Source organism: Engraulis encrasicolus, chromosome 6 (genome assembly GCF_034702125.1).
Source record: "Engraulis encrasicolus isolate BLACKSEA-1 chromosome 6, IST_EnEncr_1.0, whole genome shotgun sequence".
NCBI classification, from domain to species: domain Eukaryota; kingdom Metazoa; phylum Chordata; class Actinopteri; order Clupeiformes; family Engraulidae; genus Engraulis; species Engraulis encrasicolus.
In genome coordinates this window covers 23,401,707-23,415,997 of record NC_085862.1, presented here as the reverse complement: position 1 = coordinate 23,415,997, position 14,291 = coordinate 23,401,707, and the positions used below count along the sequence as shown (strand labels likewise).

General features: G+C 45.4%; 1 protein-coding gene across 1 annotated transcript in view; it reads right to left on the bottom strand.

Moving 5' to 3' along the window:
- The window catches only part of trappc8 (trafficking protein particle complex subunit 8), a 63,599-nt gene that overhangs the window by 12,068 nt on the left and 37,240 nt on the right, over positions 1-14,291 (bottom strand). Inside the window, exons 22-28 of the mRNA XM_063200978.1 lie at positions 13,660-13,849; positions 11,526-11,739; positions 9,649-9,745; positions 5,152-5,220; positions 4,748-4,806; positions 4,111-4,302; positions 1,136-1,237 (exon numbers count right to left, since the gene is read on the bottom strand). Of these exons, the coding sequence (XP_063057048.1) occupies positions 1,136-1,237; positions 4,111-4,302; positions 4,748-4,806; positions 5,152-5,220; positions 9,649-9,745; positions 11,526-11,739; positions 13,660-13,849 (923 nt within the window). The remainder of the gene's footprint in view (positions 1-1,135; positions 1,238-4,110; positions 4,303-4,747; positions 4,807-5,151; positions 5,221-9,648; positions 9,746-11,525; positions 11,740-13,659; positions 13,850-14,291) is intronic.

Sequence of the window (14,291 nt, the reverse complement as noted above, 5' to 3'; positions counted from 1 at the left end):
GTATTCAGCCACAAAACAGCTCATCTTCTTCCAGCAGCATTTTTGTGAATAATCTCTCTTTCACTCTCTCCCTCTGTCTATCTCTCTCCCTCTCTGCGCTTTTTGTGCCGAGTATACAGAGGAAAAACGGGGGAGGAGAGGAACGGGGGAGTGGAAGACAGTGAGAGGTAGAGAAAGAGTAAGAATAAAAAAAGGAAAGAGTGAGTGAGTGGGAAGGAAAGCAGGAGTGATTCAGAAAAGCAGGAGTGATTCCGGAAGGCAGGAGCGATTCCGGAAGGCAGGAGTGATTCCGGAAGGCAGGAGCGATTCCGGAAGGCAGGAGCGATTCTGAGCACAAAGTTGACGAGGCAATCAGTTGTTGACCAGCTTGCTTCAGCCCACCTGGGTGGGTGTGTGTGTGTGGTGTGTATGTGTGTGTGTGTGTGTGTGCGTGTGTGTGTGCGTGTGTGTGTGTGTGTGTGTGTGTGTGTGTGTGTGTGTGTGTGTGTGTGTGTGTGTGTGTGTGTGTGTGTGTGTGTGTGCGCGCACGTGTCTGTGTGTGTGTGTACGCACGTGCACGTGTGTCTGTACGCAAGTGCGTGTTTACGTTTCCCTGTTGCCAAAGAACATCAAGTTCACCTCAAGTGCGCACAGCTATCCCACTTCCTCGCCATTTCATCTCCTCTCCAATAAGGATGAAAAGCAATCCTACTGTACACACATACGTCATATGAATCCCAATCCGAATGTGACGTTTGATTGTCCTTTACAGACTCCTGCTATGCACAGCTCTTAATGCTTCCTGTTTCCACTGAGGGCAGAGCTAGGCTGTTTTTGTTTTGTTTTGCTCTGCCCATGTGGCCGCACGTGCATTACACGTGCGTCACTATAGGAGCATCAGACAACAAGACGTAGTTAGTGCTCGGTGCTGCTTGCTGTGCATCGCGTACTGTATCTGCGTGCATGAAAAGAGATGAATGAAATATGAAATCGCTCTGCACTTGACAGACCTTGTGGTGGGCGTACGGGAAAGCGGAGGAGCAATTAACCCCATTTATGTGTGTGTGTGTGTGTGTGTGTGTGTGTGTGTGTGTGTGTGTGTGTGTGTGTGTGTGTGTGTGTGTGTGTGTGTGTGTGTGTGTGTGTGTGTATATACCTCTCTCTGTGTGAGGGAGCAAGCCTCTTTGCCGATGGTCTGTAGGGAAACGTGTAGCTGGCCCTCCAAGATGAGTTGTTTGTTGTCCTCCACTACGTAAGCCTGCGCAAACAGGGAAAAGATGTGCATGGCACGAGAAAAATCATTAAAAGAGCATGCTCAACTCACTGACAACTAGAATGAGCACTCGGTAGAGCGCAAACCTTCGCCTACGCCACTTATTTTTTTCTGGCCATCTTCAGAGTGTGGGGCATAACATTCTCCAAATTTTGGTGTTAGTTTCATGTAAATCGGACCGGAATATCGTAATATTACAATTTTGGCCCAGTCTTGACCTCTTATTCAATTCCGCATGCACACGTTGTTCTGGCATATAGTGCTTGGCAAAGAAAAACGTTTTTGACCTTTTCGTGACCTTGACCTTGACCTTTGACCCAATCACTCCCAAAAAGTAATCTATTGTTCCTTGGGTCATGACCAATCATCCCAGTAAATTTCATAAAAATCGGCTCAATTTACGTTTCTGACCTTTTCGTGACCTTGACCTTTGACCCAATCACTCCCAAAAAGTAATCGATTGTTCCTTGGGTCATGACCAATCATCCCAGTAAATTTCATAAAAACCGGCTCAATTAACGTTTTTGACCTTTTCGTGACCTTGACCTTGACCTTTGACCCAATCACTCCCAAAAAGTAATCGATTGTTCCTTGGGTCATGACCAATCATCCCACTAAATTTCATAAAAATCGGCTCAGTTCTGTCTGAGTTATACGAAGTACAAACAAACATTTTGACCTTGACCTTTGACCCAATCACTCCCAAAAACTAATCGATTGTTCCTTGGGTCATGACCAATCATCCCACCAAATTTCATAAAAATCGGCTCAGTTCTGTCTGAGTTATACGAAGTACAAACAAACATATTCACAAATAAATAAATAAATAAATACACAGCGGTCAAAACATAACCTTCTGGCGAAGGTAATAATGACTTGTGTGGCATTTCCTGGAAACAATGTGAAGGGAGAACACTCCTGGGCTGGGTATTTGAAGAACTGGAATAAGTAGTAAACCACTTTGAGATGACCTTGAGCTAGAGGTAAATCATCTAATACAAGGGTCAGGAATCTAAGAAAATCATTGAAAGAGCATGATCAACTCACTGACAATGACTTGTGTGGCATTTCCTGGAAACAATGTGAAACGGTAGCACTGCTATTGTGGGTATTCGAAGAACTGGACTAAGTAGTGAACCACTTTGAGATGACCTTGAGGTAGCAGTAAATCATCTAATGGAAGAGTGTTTCTTTACTCAATTACAACTGCGGGCCATCTCGGGGCAGGTTTAGCACTTCCTGTAGGAGAACTTGGCCAGGTTTATCACTTTGAGTGCATTCAAAAACATTCAAACATTCTAAACTCGAAAACATTGCAGACAACTAAATGTTGTGGGAGTCCCCTTCACCTTTTATTTGATGCTTGCTGCTGTCTATTTGGCTAATTTGGATTTTGTCTCAACTATATAATATTTATTATGTATTTTATGTGCTTCAGAGGCTGAGATATTTAGGTTTTAATAGGGTGATGGTACCCTTCCCCCCCCAAAATGGCATAGGCATTTAGCAGCTGTTTTTTTGCAGGTGCTTTAGGCATCAATGGATTAAAGCTCATTTCTACTGTACTCTACCTGGTAGCATTACACCACAATGAATACTCAAACGGAGGTTGACATATTCTGTGGTCTATGCACTTTACATCCAGTGACATTACAATCAAACCAAATATATCACATCAGGTATCAATCCAGGGCTCAGCAAGTAAACATCTAAAATAAAACAAAAATCACTCCTGCTAAAATTCACCATATGCACACATTGTGTGGTTCACATACGTACCTCCAAGCAAATAATACGATTAGATCACACTTTAAACAAACGTTGTCCACCTTTAACTGCTTTTTATACTGTATACCATGGCTATCCAATTAGAATTTCAGTTGGGCCACATTTCAAAGCCAAAAAGTGAAGTTGGGCCGCACATGTTCAGCTATCACTAACACATGGTAAAGAAACTTTTCAAGCAGTTTAAACACATTATTCTAACCTTACACTGAACAACATTGAACTTGCGATGTACAAGAAAAGCAAGAGATTCACAGGAAAACTGGTTGTTGTTTTATGGCAGCATCAAAACTGCAATGTATAATGCTACATCTGGGGGCCACATGTGGGCCATGTCTAGGCTGCATGTGGCCCTCGGGCCTCCAATTGAAAAGGCCTGCTGTATACAGCAGTAATTGCATATTACAAGTTTGCTTTATTACTGGGAGTCATGAAAGATGGTGGCCAGCAATGGCCATTATAGATTCTAGAGTGGAGTTTGAAAACCAATCCCACATTTTATTAAGTCCATCACATGTTCATGGCCCTGGTTGGGTGTGGTAAATCAGAGAGAGTGTTTGCATTACGCCGTATTAAATGATGCAAATGATGTGGACAGATTTCACTACTCAAACTTTACTTCAATCTTCAATCTTACACAGGGTGGACAGAGATAAGGCTGGTTTTATAACCTCTCTGAGGGGAACATTTCCACAATGTAAAGCGTTGGCCACATTATTTAGAACTAAGCAAGACACGAGCTCTGTGTCTGAGCAGCGGAAGGCTACGTACAGCCCCATCAAAGGTAAAGATAAATGAAAGACATAAAACCAATTTTAGCCTCTTTCTTAACAGAAGAACTGTTGGGTTTCTCTCTCCATTTCCTTTTCACGTTTAAGAAAACATGACCACATACTCCCGTACGCAGGCATGCGCCTGAAGCCTTTATTTGCTTGCAACACAACACACTTGGACAAGCATGTGCGCACGCACGCAGGCCCACACGCACGCACACCTAAACCCTTTATTTACTTTCAATACACTTCGACAAGCAAGTCACACACTGACGCCACACACACACACGCACTCCTTACCTTCCACAGTACAATGAGGTCCAGGTCGACCTCGCTGCACTTCTTGACTACGGCCATGCTGTCGTCAGGGACGGGGGTAGCGCTCCCCTGGCCCCAGGCCACCCCCAGCACCACGCCACCGGCCCTCTTCTGCTCCCCACTGGGGCTGCGCCGGAAGAAGAAGTCTGCGCACGGAGTGGACGAGCTCACGATCTAGACACACGCGCAAGCACACATACATACACACGCACGTGAACATGCAAGCACACACACGCACACACATACAAGCACACGTACGCACGCACACACAAACAAACATACAAATACACGCGCGCACGCAATCACGCACACACACACACAAAATCGTACACACACACACACGCGTACACTCATGCGTACACACACACACACACACACACACACACACACACACACACACAGTCAAAAAGCGAATGGCACTCAAGAGCAGAACAACAAAGAGTAGAACATCAACATTTGACATTTATTGCATAAACTCACGTGTGCATTTGGACATTTGTCATAATAACCGTCATGCTGATGTTCTTTCGTTGTTTGTTGCTATAATTTGGTCATATATGATTTTATGTGTGTGTGTGTGTGTGTCCTTCATGAAAATGTGCGTCTTATGCAACCTTACCTGCTCATTGCCTAAGTTCAGGTCCGCGAAAGTAAGTTTGTCTGCAGCATCTGAGGTAGCTGCAAGGAGCATAAAGAAAAGGAGATGAGAATGTGTGTGTTTCCGTAGGCGTGCCTGGGTTTGTGTGCGTCTATCCACTGTGTTGTAGATGATATGTGAGACAAGAGGTCTCGAAATGTCAGTGCCCAAATGGGTTGAACATGAGACGTGTGCATGCGTGTGTGTCCAAGTCTATTGTATACAAGTAAAAGGTGTGTGTGTGTGCGTGTGCGTGTGCGTGTGCGCGTGCGCGCGTGTGTGTATGTGTGTGTGTGTGTGTGTGTTTTAGGTGAGAGACTAAGCGGGCATGACAGGGTCTAAGCATGTCACAAGTGAGGCATAGGGGTTAAGCAATGTGTTTTTACCTTCTTGCGGTTTGCATCTGTTGGCTCTGAAACACAGCTTTCCCCTCTCCCTGCTCCCCAGCTTAGAGTCTACAACAAGAAGAGAAAGACAAAAAGGAAAAAGGGAATAGAAGGGAGAGAGAGAGAGAGAGAGAGAGAGAGAGAGAGAGAGAGAGAGAGAGAGAGAGAGAGAGAGAGAGAGAGAGAGAGAGAGAGAGAGAGAGAGAGAGAGAGAGAGAGAATGTCAGGTTGATATTGTCAGCTGTTCTGTTCTGGCAACAGCATAATTAACTCAGTTTAAGCCAGAAGTGACGCTTCGAAACAAAATCATCAAATAGTGTAAAAAGGGAAAAACATGTTTTATAGTAACAGCATAAAAACACATTTCCCCTCAGTTGTTTTTCTTCTTCCATTGTTGTGCATCCAGGAAGAAAAACATTCTCAGTACAGCATAGCAAGACCCTCTGGACAAAAAGCAGTACAGGTGAAGAAAAGCTGAATTGGAAGTCTACTCCGTATTTTTAATTCATGACCAAGCTAAGTAAAATTGGTCATGTCCGATGCACTGCTCCCCCATCCAGCCTCTCACCCCATCTGAGCACGGCAGACTGCCTGCTCCCTAAGTGCTGACCACTGGGGAAGAGCCCTCAGGGCAACCTTAAAGTGATACTGTCCCATTTTTGGAAATAAGCTTATTTTACTCCTCCCCTTGGGTTAAATAATAGGGTTTTACCGTTCTCCTGTACTTTCAACTGTTCTTTGGGTATGGCAGTGCAAATTTTACCTCCAAGGTAACATTGAGTCCTATGAGACCAGTTAGCCGCCAGGTAAAATTGAGGTAAAATTTGCACTGCCATACCCAGAGTTCGGTAGAAAGTAATTTCCGAAAATGGGACAGTATCACTTTAACACAACTACAACACAGCAATTAACAAAGCCACAATACAATACAGCCACAGTACACAGTACACACAACACCAACTACAACACAAAATACAACACAAACGTACCTCAACTACAACGAACATACTTTCTATGGAAAAAAAAAAGTCTGCAAGATGGAACTGCTTCTATTATTTGGGGGGGGGGAGGGGCGACGACAAAAAACAAACTTGCAACTACAACAAAAACATGCAACTACCACCAAACAATGTACTTCAACTACTATAATACAAACATACCTCAAGTACAACACAAACATACCTCAACAAGAATACAAACGTACCTCGATTACAACAAAAATTCACCTCAACAATTACAAGACAACCACGACACAACTGTCCCACAGCGCAACTGTACCACAACACTAGCATCAGGATCAAAGAAGAGATGGCACAGCTGCAGCTATTCTATACTGTAAGTGCCCCTGGCACAGCGCAGCAATAAATCATGCCTTCAGTGCCAACGCTCTTCCATCTTGTTATCCTCTCCTTTTCTTTCATCCCCCCATCCCACCACCTTTCTAAACCAACCTCTTAAAACACTCTCATACATGTACACACTAACGTGTACATACAGACAAACACACAGAGAGACACACAGAGACACAGATACTAAATCATCCTGGTGTGTTAAAACACAGTTAATTTACTCTCTTGACTTGACATTCCAGGCCACTTCATTACGCTAACTCATCTGTCCCACTCACACGCACACACACGCACACAACACATGAGTACGCACAAAATATGCTAAATGCACACGCACACACACACACGACACATGAGTACGCACAAAATATGCTAAATGCACCCACACACACACGTCTTGCTCCCCACACACACCAACGTATGTGCGCTCTCTCTCTCTCTCTCTCTCTCTCTCTCACCTCATTTCCGTCTGTACTTGTCAATGAGCTGCACCCCCCGCTGGGCTAAATTAGTACCTCTCTTATCCACACTAATGGCTCCTACTCCAACCTGTCCTGCACTCAAGCACACTCGCGCACGCCTGTTTTAGCTAACAGGTATTGATTTTATACTGGGACAGTATTAATACACATTGCCAGCATTGAACATATAAAATTCAGTATATAAATAAGTATAGGGTAGGACAGGGCCACATTTGCACACACACATTCCTGCTTTAGCTAAAATTTATATCCTTTTTTGGTTTCGAATCTTTTGATTTTGTTGTCATCAATCTTGTGTTTTTTGTTGCCAATCTTTATCCATCCTTACATGAACTAGTACTCACAGCAGCAAGACATATAGTGGTCGTGTCCGGCCAAAAAAGCTATTCAGGCGGGCCTAACTCAAAACCCATGAGACTCACAGAATGGAAAACCACCAAATCCCCCAAACCTTCAAAAAGAACGACGCAAAACTGACTGAACTTGCTGTGAGGTTGTGAGTTCGTGGTCGGGTCTGCACAGCCCCTAGAGCACATGAGTGTACGCGGACAAGACACGCGATCCAAGTGACAGACAGACTCTAATGCCTGTGAGTCTGTGTGTGTGTGTGTGTGTGTGTGTGTGTGTGTGTGTGTGTGTGTGTGTGTGTGTGTGTGTGTGTGTGTGTGTGTGTGTGTGTGTGTGTGTGTGTGTGTGTGTGTGTGTGTGTGTGTGTACGCAAGAGTGTGATGGTGTGAATACTGTAGTATGACTCACTAAGTTGGACAGGCACAGCAACAGGTGGCGTAAGGATATGAATGTGTGTCCCTGTGGGGGTGTGTGTGCATGCGTGGCCAAATGGGCAATTTTGAATGATTTTGATTCATTGTGTGTGTGTGTGTGTGTGTGTGTGAGAGAGAGACAGACAGAGAGAGAAACAGACAGGCGGAGAGGGAGCAAGAGTGTGTGCGTGTGTGGAGGTCGTGAGAGCAGGTGGCTAAAAGCATGTGTGTGTGTGTATGTGTGTGTGTGTGTGTGATCAGCTCATGTCTATTAGTGTATTCTGGGGGACTCAGCAGGACTCAATGTGACCCAATTTCCTTTCCAAGGCTAAGTGCCATTTGCCTTAACGCTACCTCTCTCTAGGGGAGTGTGAGTATGTGAGTGTGTGAGTGTGTGAGTGTGTGTGTGAGTGTGTGAGTGTGTGAGTGTGTGTGTGTGTGTGTGTGTGTGTGTGTGTGTGTGTGTGTGTGTGTGTGTGTGTGTGTGTGTGTGTGTGTGTGTGTGTGTGTGTGTGTGTGTGTGTGTGTGTGTGTGTGCGCGCGCACGCACGTATGTATGTATGTGAGAGAGGTACGATGTGTGTGTGTGTGTGTTTGTGTATATGAGAGAGAGAGTGTGTGTGTGTGTATATGAGAGAGAGAGAGATACGATGTGTGTGTGTGTGTTTGTGTATATGAGAGAGAGAGTGTGTGTGTGTGTATATGAGAGAGAGAGAGAGAGAGAGAGAGAGAGAGAGAGAGAGAGAGAGAGAGAGAGAGAGAGAGAGAGAGAGAGAGAGAGAGAGAGAGAGAGAGAGAGAGGGAGTGTGTGAGAGAGAGGGTGTGAGTGTGTGTGTACACAGTGTGTGTGTATGTGAGAGAAGTACGGTGTGTGTGTGTGTTTGTGTATGAGAGAGAGAGAGAGAGAGAGAGAGAGAGAGAGAGAGAGAGAGAGAGAGACAGAGAGAGAGACAGAGAGAGAGACAGAGAGAGACAGAGAGAGAGAGCGAGAGAGAGAGAGAGAGAGAGAGAGAGAGAGAGAGAGAGAGAGACAGCGAGAGAGACAGAGAGAGAGACAGAGAGAGAGACAGAGAGAGAGACAGAGCGAGAGAGAGCGAGAGAGAGCGAGAGAGAGAGAGTTGTTGCAATACTAGCAGTGAGTCAGCAGATTCTCAATGTGACCCATTTCCCTTTTAACAGTTAAGTGGTGCTACCTCATCCAGCATGTGTTTGTGTGCGTGAGCAGTGTGCGTGTGTGTGTGTTTGTGTGCGTGAGCAGTGTGTGTGTGTGTGTGTGTGTGTGTGTGTGTGTGTGTTTGTGTGCGTGAGCAGTGTTTGTGTGTGTGTGTGTGTGTGAGTGTGAGTGTGTGTTTCTATACGCAGTGCCATGGCATGTGGCCAATTCTGATCTAAGCGGTTGGTCCTATGTGTGTTGTGCTTCGGTGTGTGTGTGTGTGTGTGTGTGTGTGTGTGTGTGTGTGTGTGTGTGTGTGTGTGTGTGTGTGTGTGTGTGTGTGTGTGTGTGTGTGTGTGTGTGTGTGTGCGTGTGTGTTGAGTTATACGATGTGAGATACTGATGAAGCATCTCTCCTCTTCACGAACGCACACTCTTTTAGTTTCTATAGAAACACAACTGCTGCCTTCCAAATGTCAGGCAGGGATGGGCCGCTTGAAAACATGCAGACACAAAGACAGACATACACTTCCAGTTCAGAAAGCGTTTCCATAGAGACATCCCTTCAATCCTGAGAAGTGTGAACGATGAGGCACTTGATGAAAAAAGACACCGACAAAGCTGCATAGATTTACACACACACACACGCACTCCCGACTCCCCTATTAGTTTCCGAATGTATAGTATGTGCACGCGCACACGTACGCGCGCACGCACACACACACACACACATACACACACAAGTTTCTCACCTTTATCCCCAGCCGGGTTAATGCAGGTGTGTAATCTCCAGTGGCGACTGCTACTGGAAACCTGAACTATGTGGAACTCACGCACTCCAACTTCACTCTGGAGAGAGAGAGAGAGAGAGAGAGAGAGAGAGAGAGAGAGAGAGAGAGAGAGAGAGAGAGAGAGACAGACAGACAGACAGACAGACAGACAGACAGACAGACAGACAGACAGACAGACATGGATAGGCCTTTAGATTCTGGATGCATTGCTCATGTTATGTGCATAGTAGTGGAGTAGTATAGTGGGAAGTTGTGTCTGCATCAGTATGCCTTGTGAGACAGTACAGTTCAGTACAGTACAGAGATTTATACTACCCTACAAAGGCAAAGACTCATGTTTCAATACCACAGCTTGTCAAAATTCAGCAATTATTGATTGTTTCCCCTTTTTGGCCAGTCAGGGCACCCCTGGGAGGTGGGGGCACTTGTGCTGCAGCCAACTCTAGCCTGTGCGTTAATCCAGTTCTGGTAATGCTTCATGAACATGTAGGCCTAAACCCCTACATACGTAACTGCCTTTCATATCTGAGTGGGAACTACTAGGATGAGGCAAAGGCTACCGTTATTTTAGATATCAATTTATTTCTTTGGCTCTGTAAGCACGTGCGCATGCTCCAACTCGGGGATGATTGTTGCAGTGTTTTTGGCGGTACACGTCCACTGAAACTCATCAGACAGAGTAGAAAAGGCCGCAATGTTGCATATTCTCTTTACTAAAACGATATAACAACGTAATGCTACGTCCAGTTTACAAGGACGCGTTTTGGCCTGAATATGTCCTCAGTGTATGTAAGGACTGACTCAGAACGGTCTCAGGCCAAAACAGGCGTCCGTAAACTGGACATGGAGCATCAAACCTTGTGGTGGAGAGAATAAGGAGCCATGTGGCTCACTCTCTCAGCTAACAATCCTGTATCATGATTTTCAAATCGCTGTGATGAGTCTTGAAGATGTCAGGAATAAAAAACGAATTGCCAATCAATAGTTACATCAAAGAGATTAGGCTCTACACTCGTCAACATCAAAGGCAAAATAAAATAAAAACTGCAACAAACTCCCCTAAAAAAAGTTATCGTCTTTAATGTTGAAATGCACGAACGCACAATGCGCATAATAAAGTGGCCGTCACAGCACTGACGTGAATATTATTCAGACGTCATTGCTGTGACGGGCGCTTTTGTTTCTGCTCATTGAGTTCATGTTATTATTCATGTCTCTAATCATTTGAGTGCATATCATTAATCATCTCTTTAAAGATGTTTATGTATATCCAGTGCATATTGTCAAAGCACCAAGTCTTTACCATGCTCTCAGCGGCTGCAATTACCATCTGAATGAATCAAACCGTTTTTCACAATGCTGATGATGATGATGATTGCCATGTTGTGTGTCTCGTGTTTGTTTGCATGAATCAGTGTGCGTCTATCACTGTGCCAAATATAGGGCGTTTGTGCAGTGAATTCAGCAGATTTGCATGAGACACTGGGAAAGGCTCACGATGCCACGTGTACGCACTCATCCACTGCGATGACAAATTTCTTTTGAAATTCAAACGATAATCAACATCAGCACTTTTACCATGATAGGACGCTTTGTGACAACCCCTGCTGAAGTTTTACAGCATCTGCCGCTATTGTCTTGGGCTGCAGTGTGTGTGTGTGTGTGTGTGTGTGTGTGTGTGTGTGTGTGTGTGTGTGTGTGTGTGTGTGTGTGTGTGTGTGTGTGTGTGTGTGTGTGTGTGTGTGTGTGTGTGTGTGTGTGTGTGTGTGTGTGTGTGTGTGTGTGCGCGCGTGTGCACACTTGTACAGTCTGTGTGCGTCTGTGTACAGTCTTCTTACTGTGTTGATGTTCTCCACGTCCACAAACACCAGCATGCTGCTGCCCCTCTCCTCCTGTGGCCCCGGCTGTTTGGCTGGTGTCTCGGCCTCAGCAGCCTGCGCTGCCCCGTGTGGGGGTATCGAGTGTTGCAGCGTGTTGCTGCGGCAGGCCGTGGCACGCACACACAGCGACCGGATGGCACAGATGACAGCAGTGTGCCTCAACACCCTATGACTGAGGGAGGGAGAGAGGCGGGGAGGGCGAGAGAGAGAGAGGGAGAGAGAGAGAGAGAGAGAGAGAGAGAGAGAGAGAGAGAGAGAGAGAGAGAGAGAGAGAGAGAGAGAGAGAGAGAGAGAGAGAGAGAGAGAGAGAGAGAGAGAGATGCAAACTGCTTTATTGGAGAAGACACTTATGAATCATCCATCAAACTTGTGCAGCATATATCAATTGCAAACAATAAGAAAGCCAAACCACAACCCGCACCCACACACACAGATATCTATGCCACTTTACAGAGAGAAAGAGAGAGGGGGAGGGGGAGACAAACAGTCGGCAGAAAGACAAGATCAGTCAGTGGTCATGATGAAGAAAGGGAAAGAAGAAAAAGAAGAGAAATACCAGAAAAGAGTAGAGAAAGACAGACAAGGGGTCAGTGGGAAAGAAGAGTAGAGTAAGGGAAGAGAAGAGAAGAGAAGAGAAGAGTGAGGGAAGTGTAAAGGAAAAGAGAAGAGAAGGAAATGGAACATAACAGGAAGAGAAGAGAAACGGAAGAGAGGAAAGGAGTAAAGGTAGAGAAGAGAGGTTAAGTTCAGTTAAGTTAAGTTAAGTTAAGTTAAGTTACATTACATTACATTACATTACATTACATTGCATTACATTACATTACATTTCACAGAAGCTTTATAACCAAAGCGACTTACAATCGAGGACATAATCATAGCCAACATAAGTTAAGTTGCAATACAAGTTAAGTTAAGTTAAGTTAAGTTAAGTTAAAGTCATGAGTCATTCTTCATAATAAGAGTCTGTCGAGTGGAGGCATCTAATCAGTGTTAACTAAAGAGGCCAAGCAGCAGACGAGGAGAGGAGAGGAGAGGAGAGAGGAGAGACGCTCTAATGAACCATGCCGTGCTTGTCATATTAATTTCCCATTGATTTCAGCCGGAGCTGATGCCACTTAGCTCATTACAATAAACTCCCTCACACTAAAACACGGACGGACATGCACACACAAACACACACACACGCACGCACAACAGACACACACACACAAACACAAAAACACGCAGACAAACGCAGTGTTAATACATGGGTCATGGGCATTCATGTGAATCACCAGGTATTTTTATTTAAGTGTTCTGCTGTCAGGCTGGTCTAACCTAACGCAAGTGTAGGCTGATTCCGCGCTGTGTCAGACTCGTCCCTCGCCTCTATTTGTCCTTCTCTTCCTTAAAGGCGCGCTGTGCAATATTTTTCAGCCGTAGAAGAGAAAGTGGATCTCCTCGTCTACCTCCATTCCTCCTTTTCTCCAACCCTTCTACTCTTCCATCCCTCCATCTCACCACCACCACATCTCCATGCTACCTACCTCAGCTTGCCCTTCTTCTGCGTGCCATCTTTTTTTTTTAAATTAAAGATTTGGGGTTTTTTGGGTCTTTTACGACTTTATTGATGACAGGACAGCTTGAGAGGTGGACCAGAAGCGAATGGGGAGAGAGATGGGAACGGGCCGGCAAATGACCTGGGCCGGGAATCGAACCCGGGTCGGCCGTATGGCAGACGAGTGCCCTACCGGTTGGCCACGGCAGGGCCTCTTCTGCGTGCCATCTTATTAGTAGAAAAGGACTTAGATCTCCTGAACTCCTTCCTTTCCTCTATCCCTCTATCCTCCATCACTCTATCCCTCCTTCCTTGCTACTCTTCCCCAATGCCACACCATCTCTCCATCCTCCACCTCCTCCATGCTACCCTCTACCTGCCGTTCTTCTGCCTGCTCTTGTAGTGGAAGAGGAAATGGGTCTCCTCGACTCCTTCGATTCCTCTATAACTGCTTCTTTCCCTCCATCCCACCCTCCTCTCTCCATGCTCCCTCCATTTCTCCATCCTTGCCTCTACACCACTCCATCCCACCACCACCTCCTCCATGCCACCTACCTCAGTTTGCCGTTCTTCTGCGTGCTCTCGTAGTAGAAGAGGAAGTGTATTTCGTGCACGCCCTCCGTGTCGGGCCCCCTGAGCCACATGGGTACCTGGAGGGCCTCCCCCGGCTGCAGCACCTGGCCTGGCAGCTCCACCTCCACCACCCCGCTACTACTGCTGCCAGCTCCCCCAACGCCACACACTCCTACACATGTTACAAAGTAGAATGGAATAGAGTAGAATAGAATAGAATAACAGAATGGAATAGAATAGAATGGAATAGAAGAGAATAGAGTAGAATAGAGTAGAATAGAATGGAATAGAATGGATTGGAATGGAAAAGAAAATAATTAGAATAGAACAGAATACAACAGAATGGCATGGAATAGAAAACGTTGACATTTTATTGTCACTACACACATGTACATTTTACACAATACAAATGCACAATGAGATTGAAAGCAAAATTGAAAGTGGGACATTTTAACACATTGAATACCGGCGGTGCTCACGGAATTATGTCGTAGAATACCAGCGTTCTAAGCCCTTTTTTGACGTTTTTTGTAGACTCACAGCGTATTATGTGATAGGGCCACTGAAATATGTTATGACTCGTTTGAAAGTGGAGACGCTGCCCTCTTAGTAGG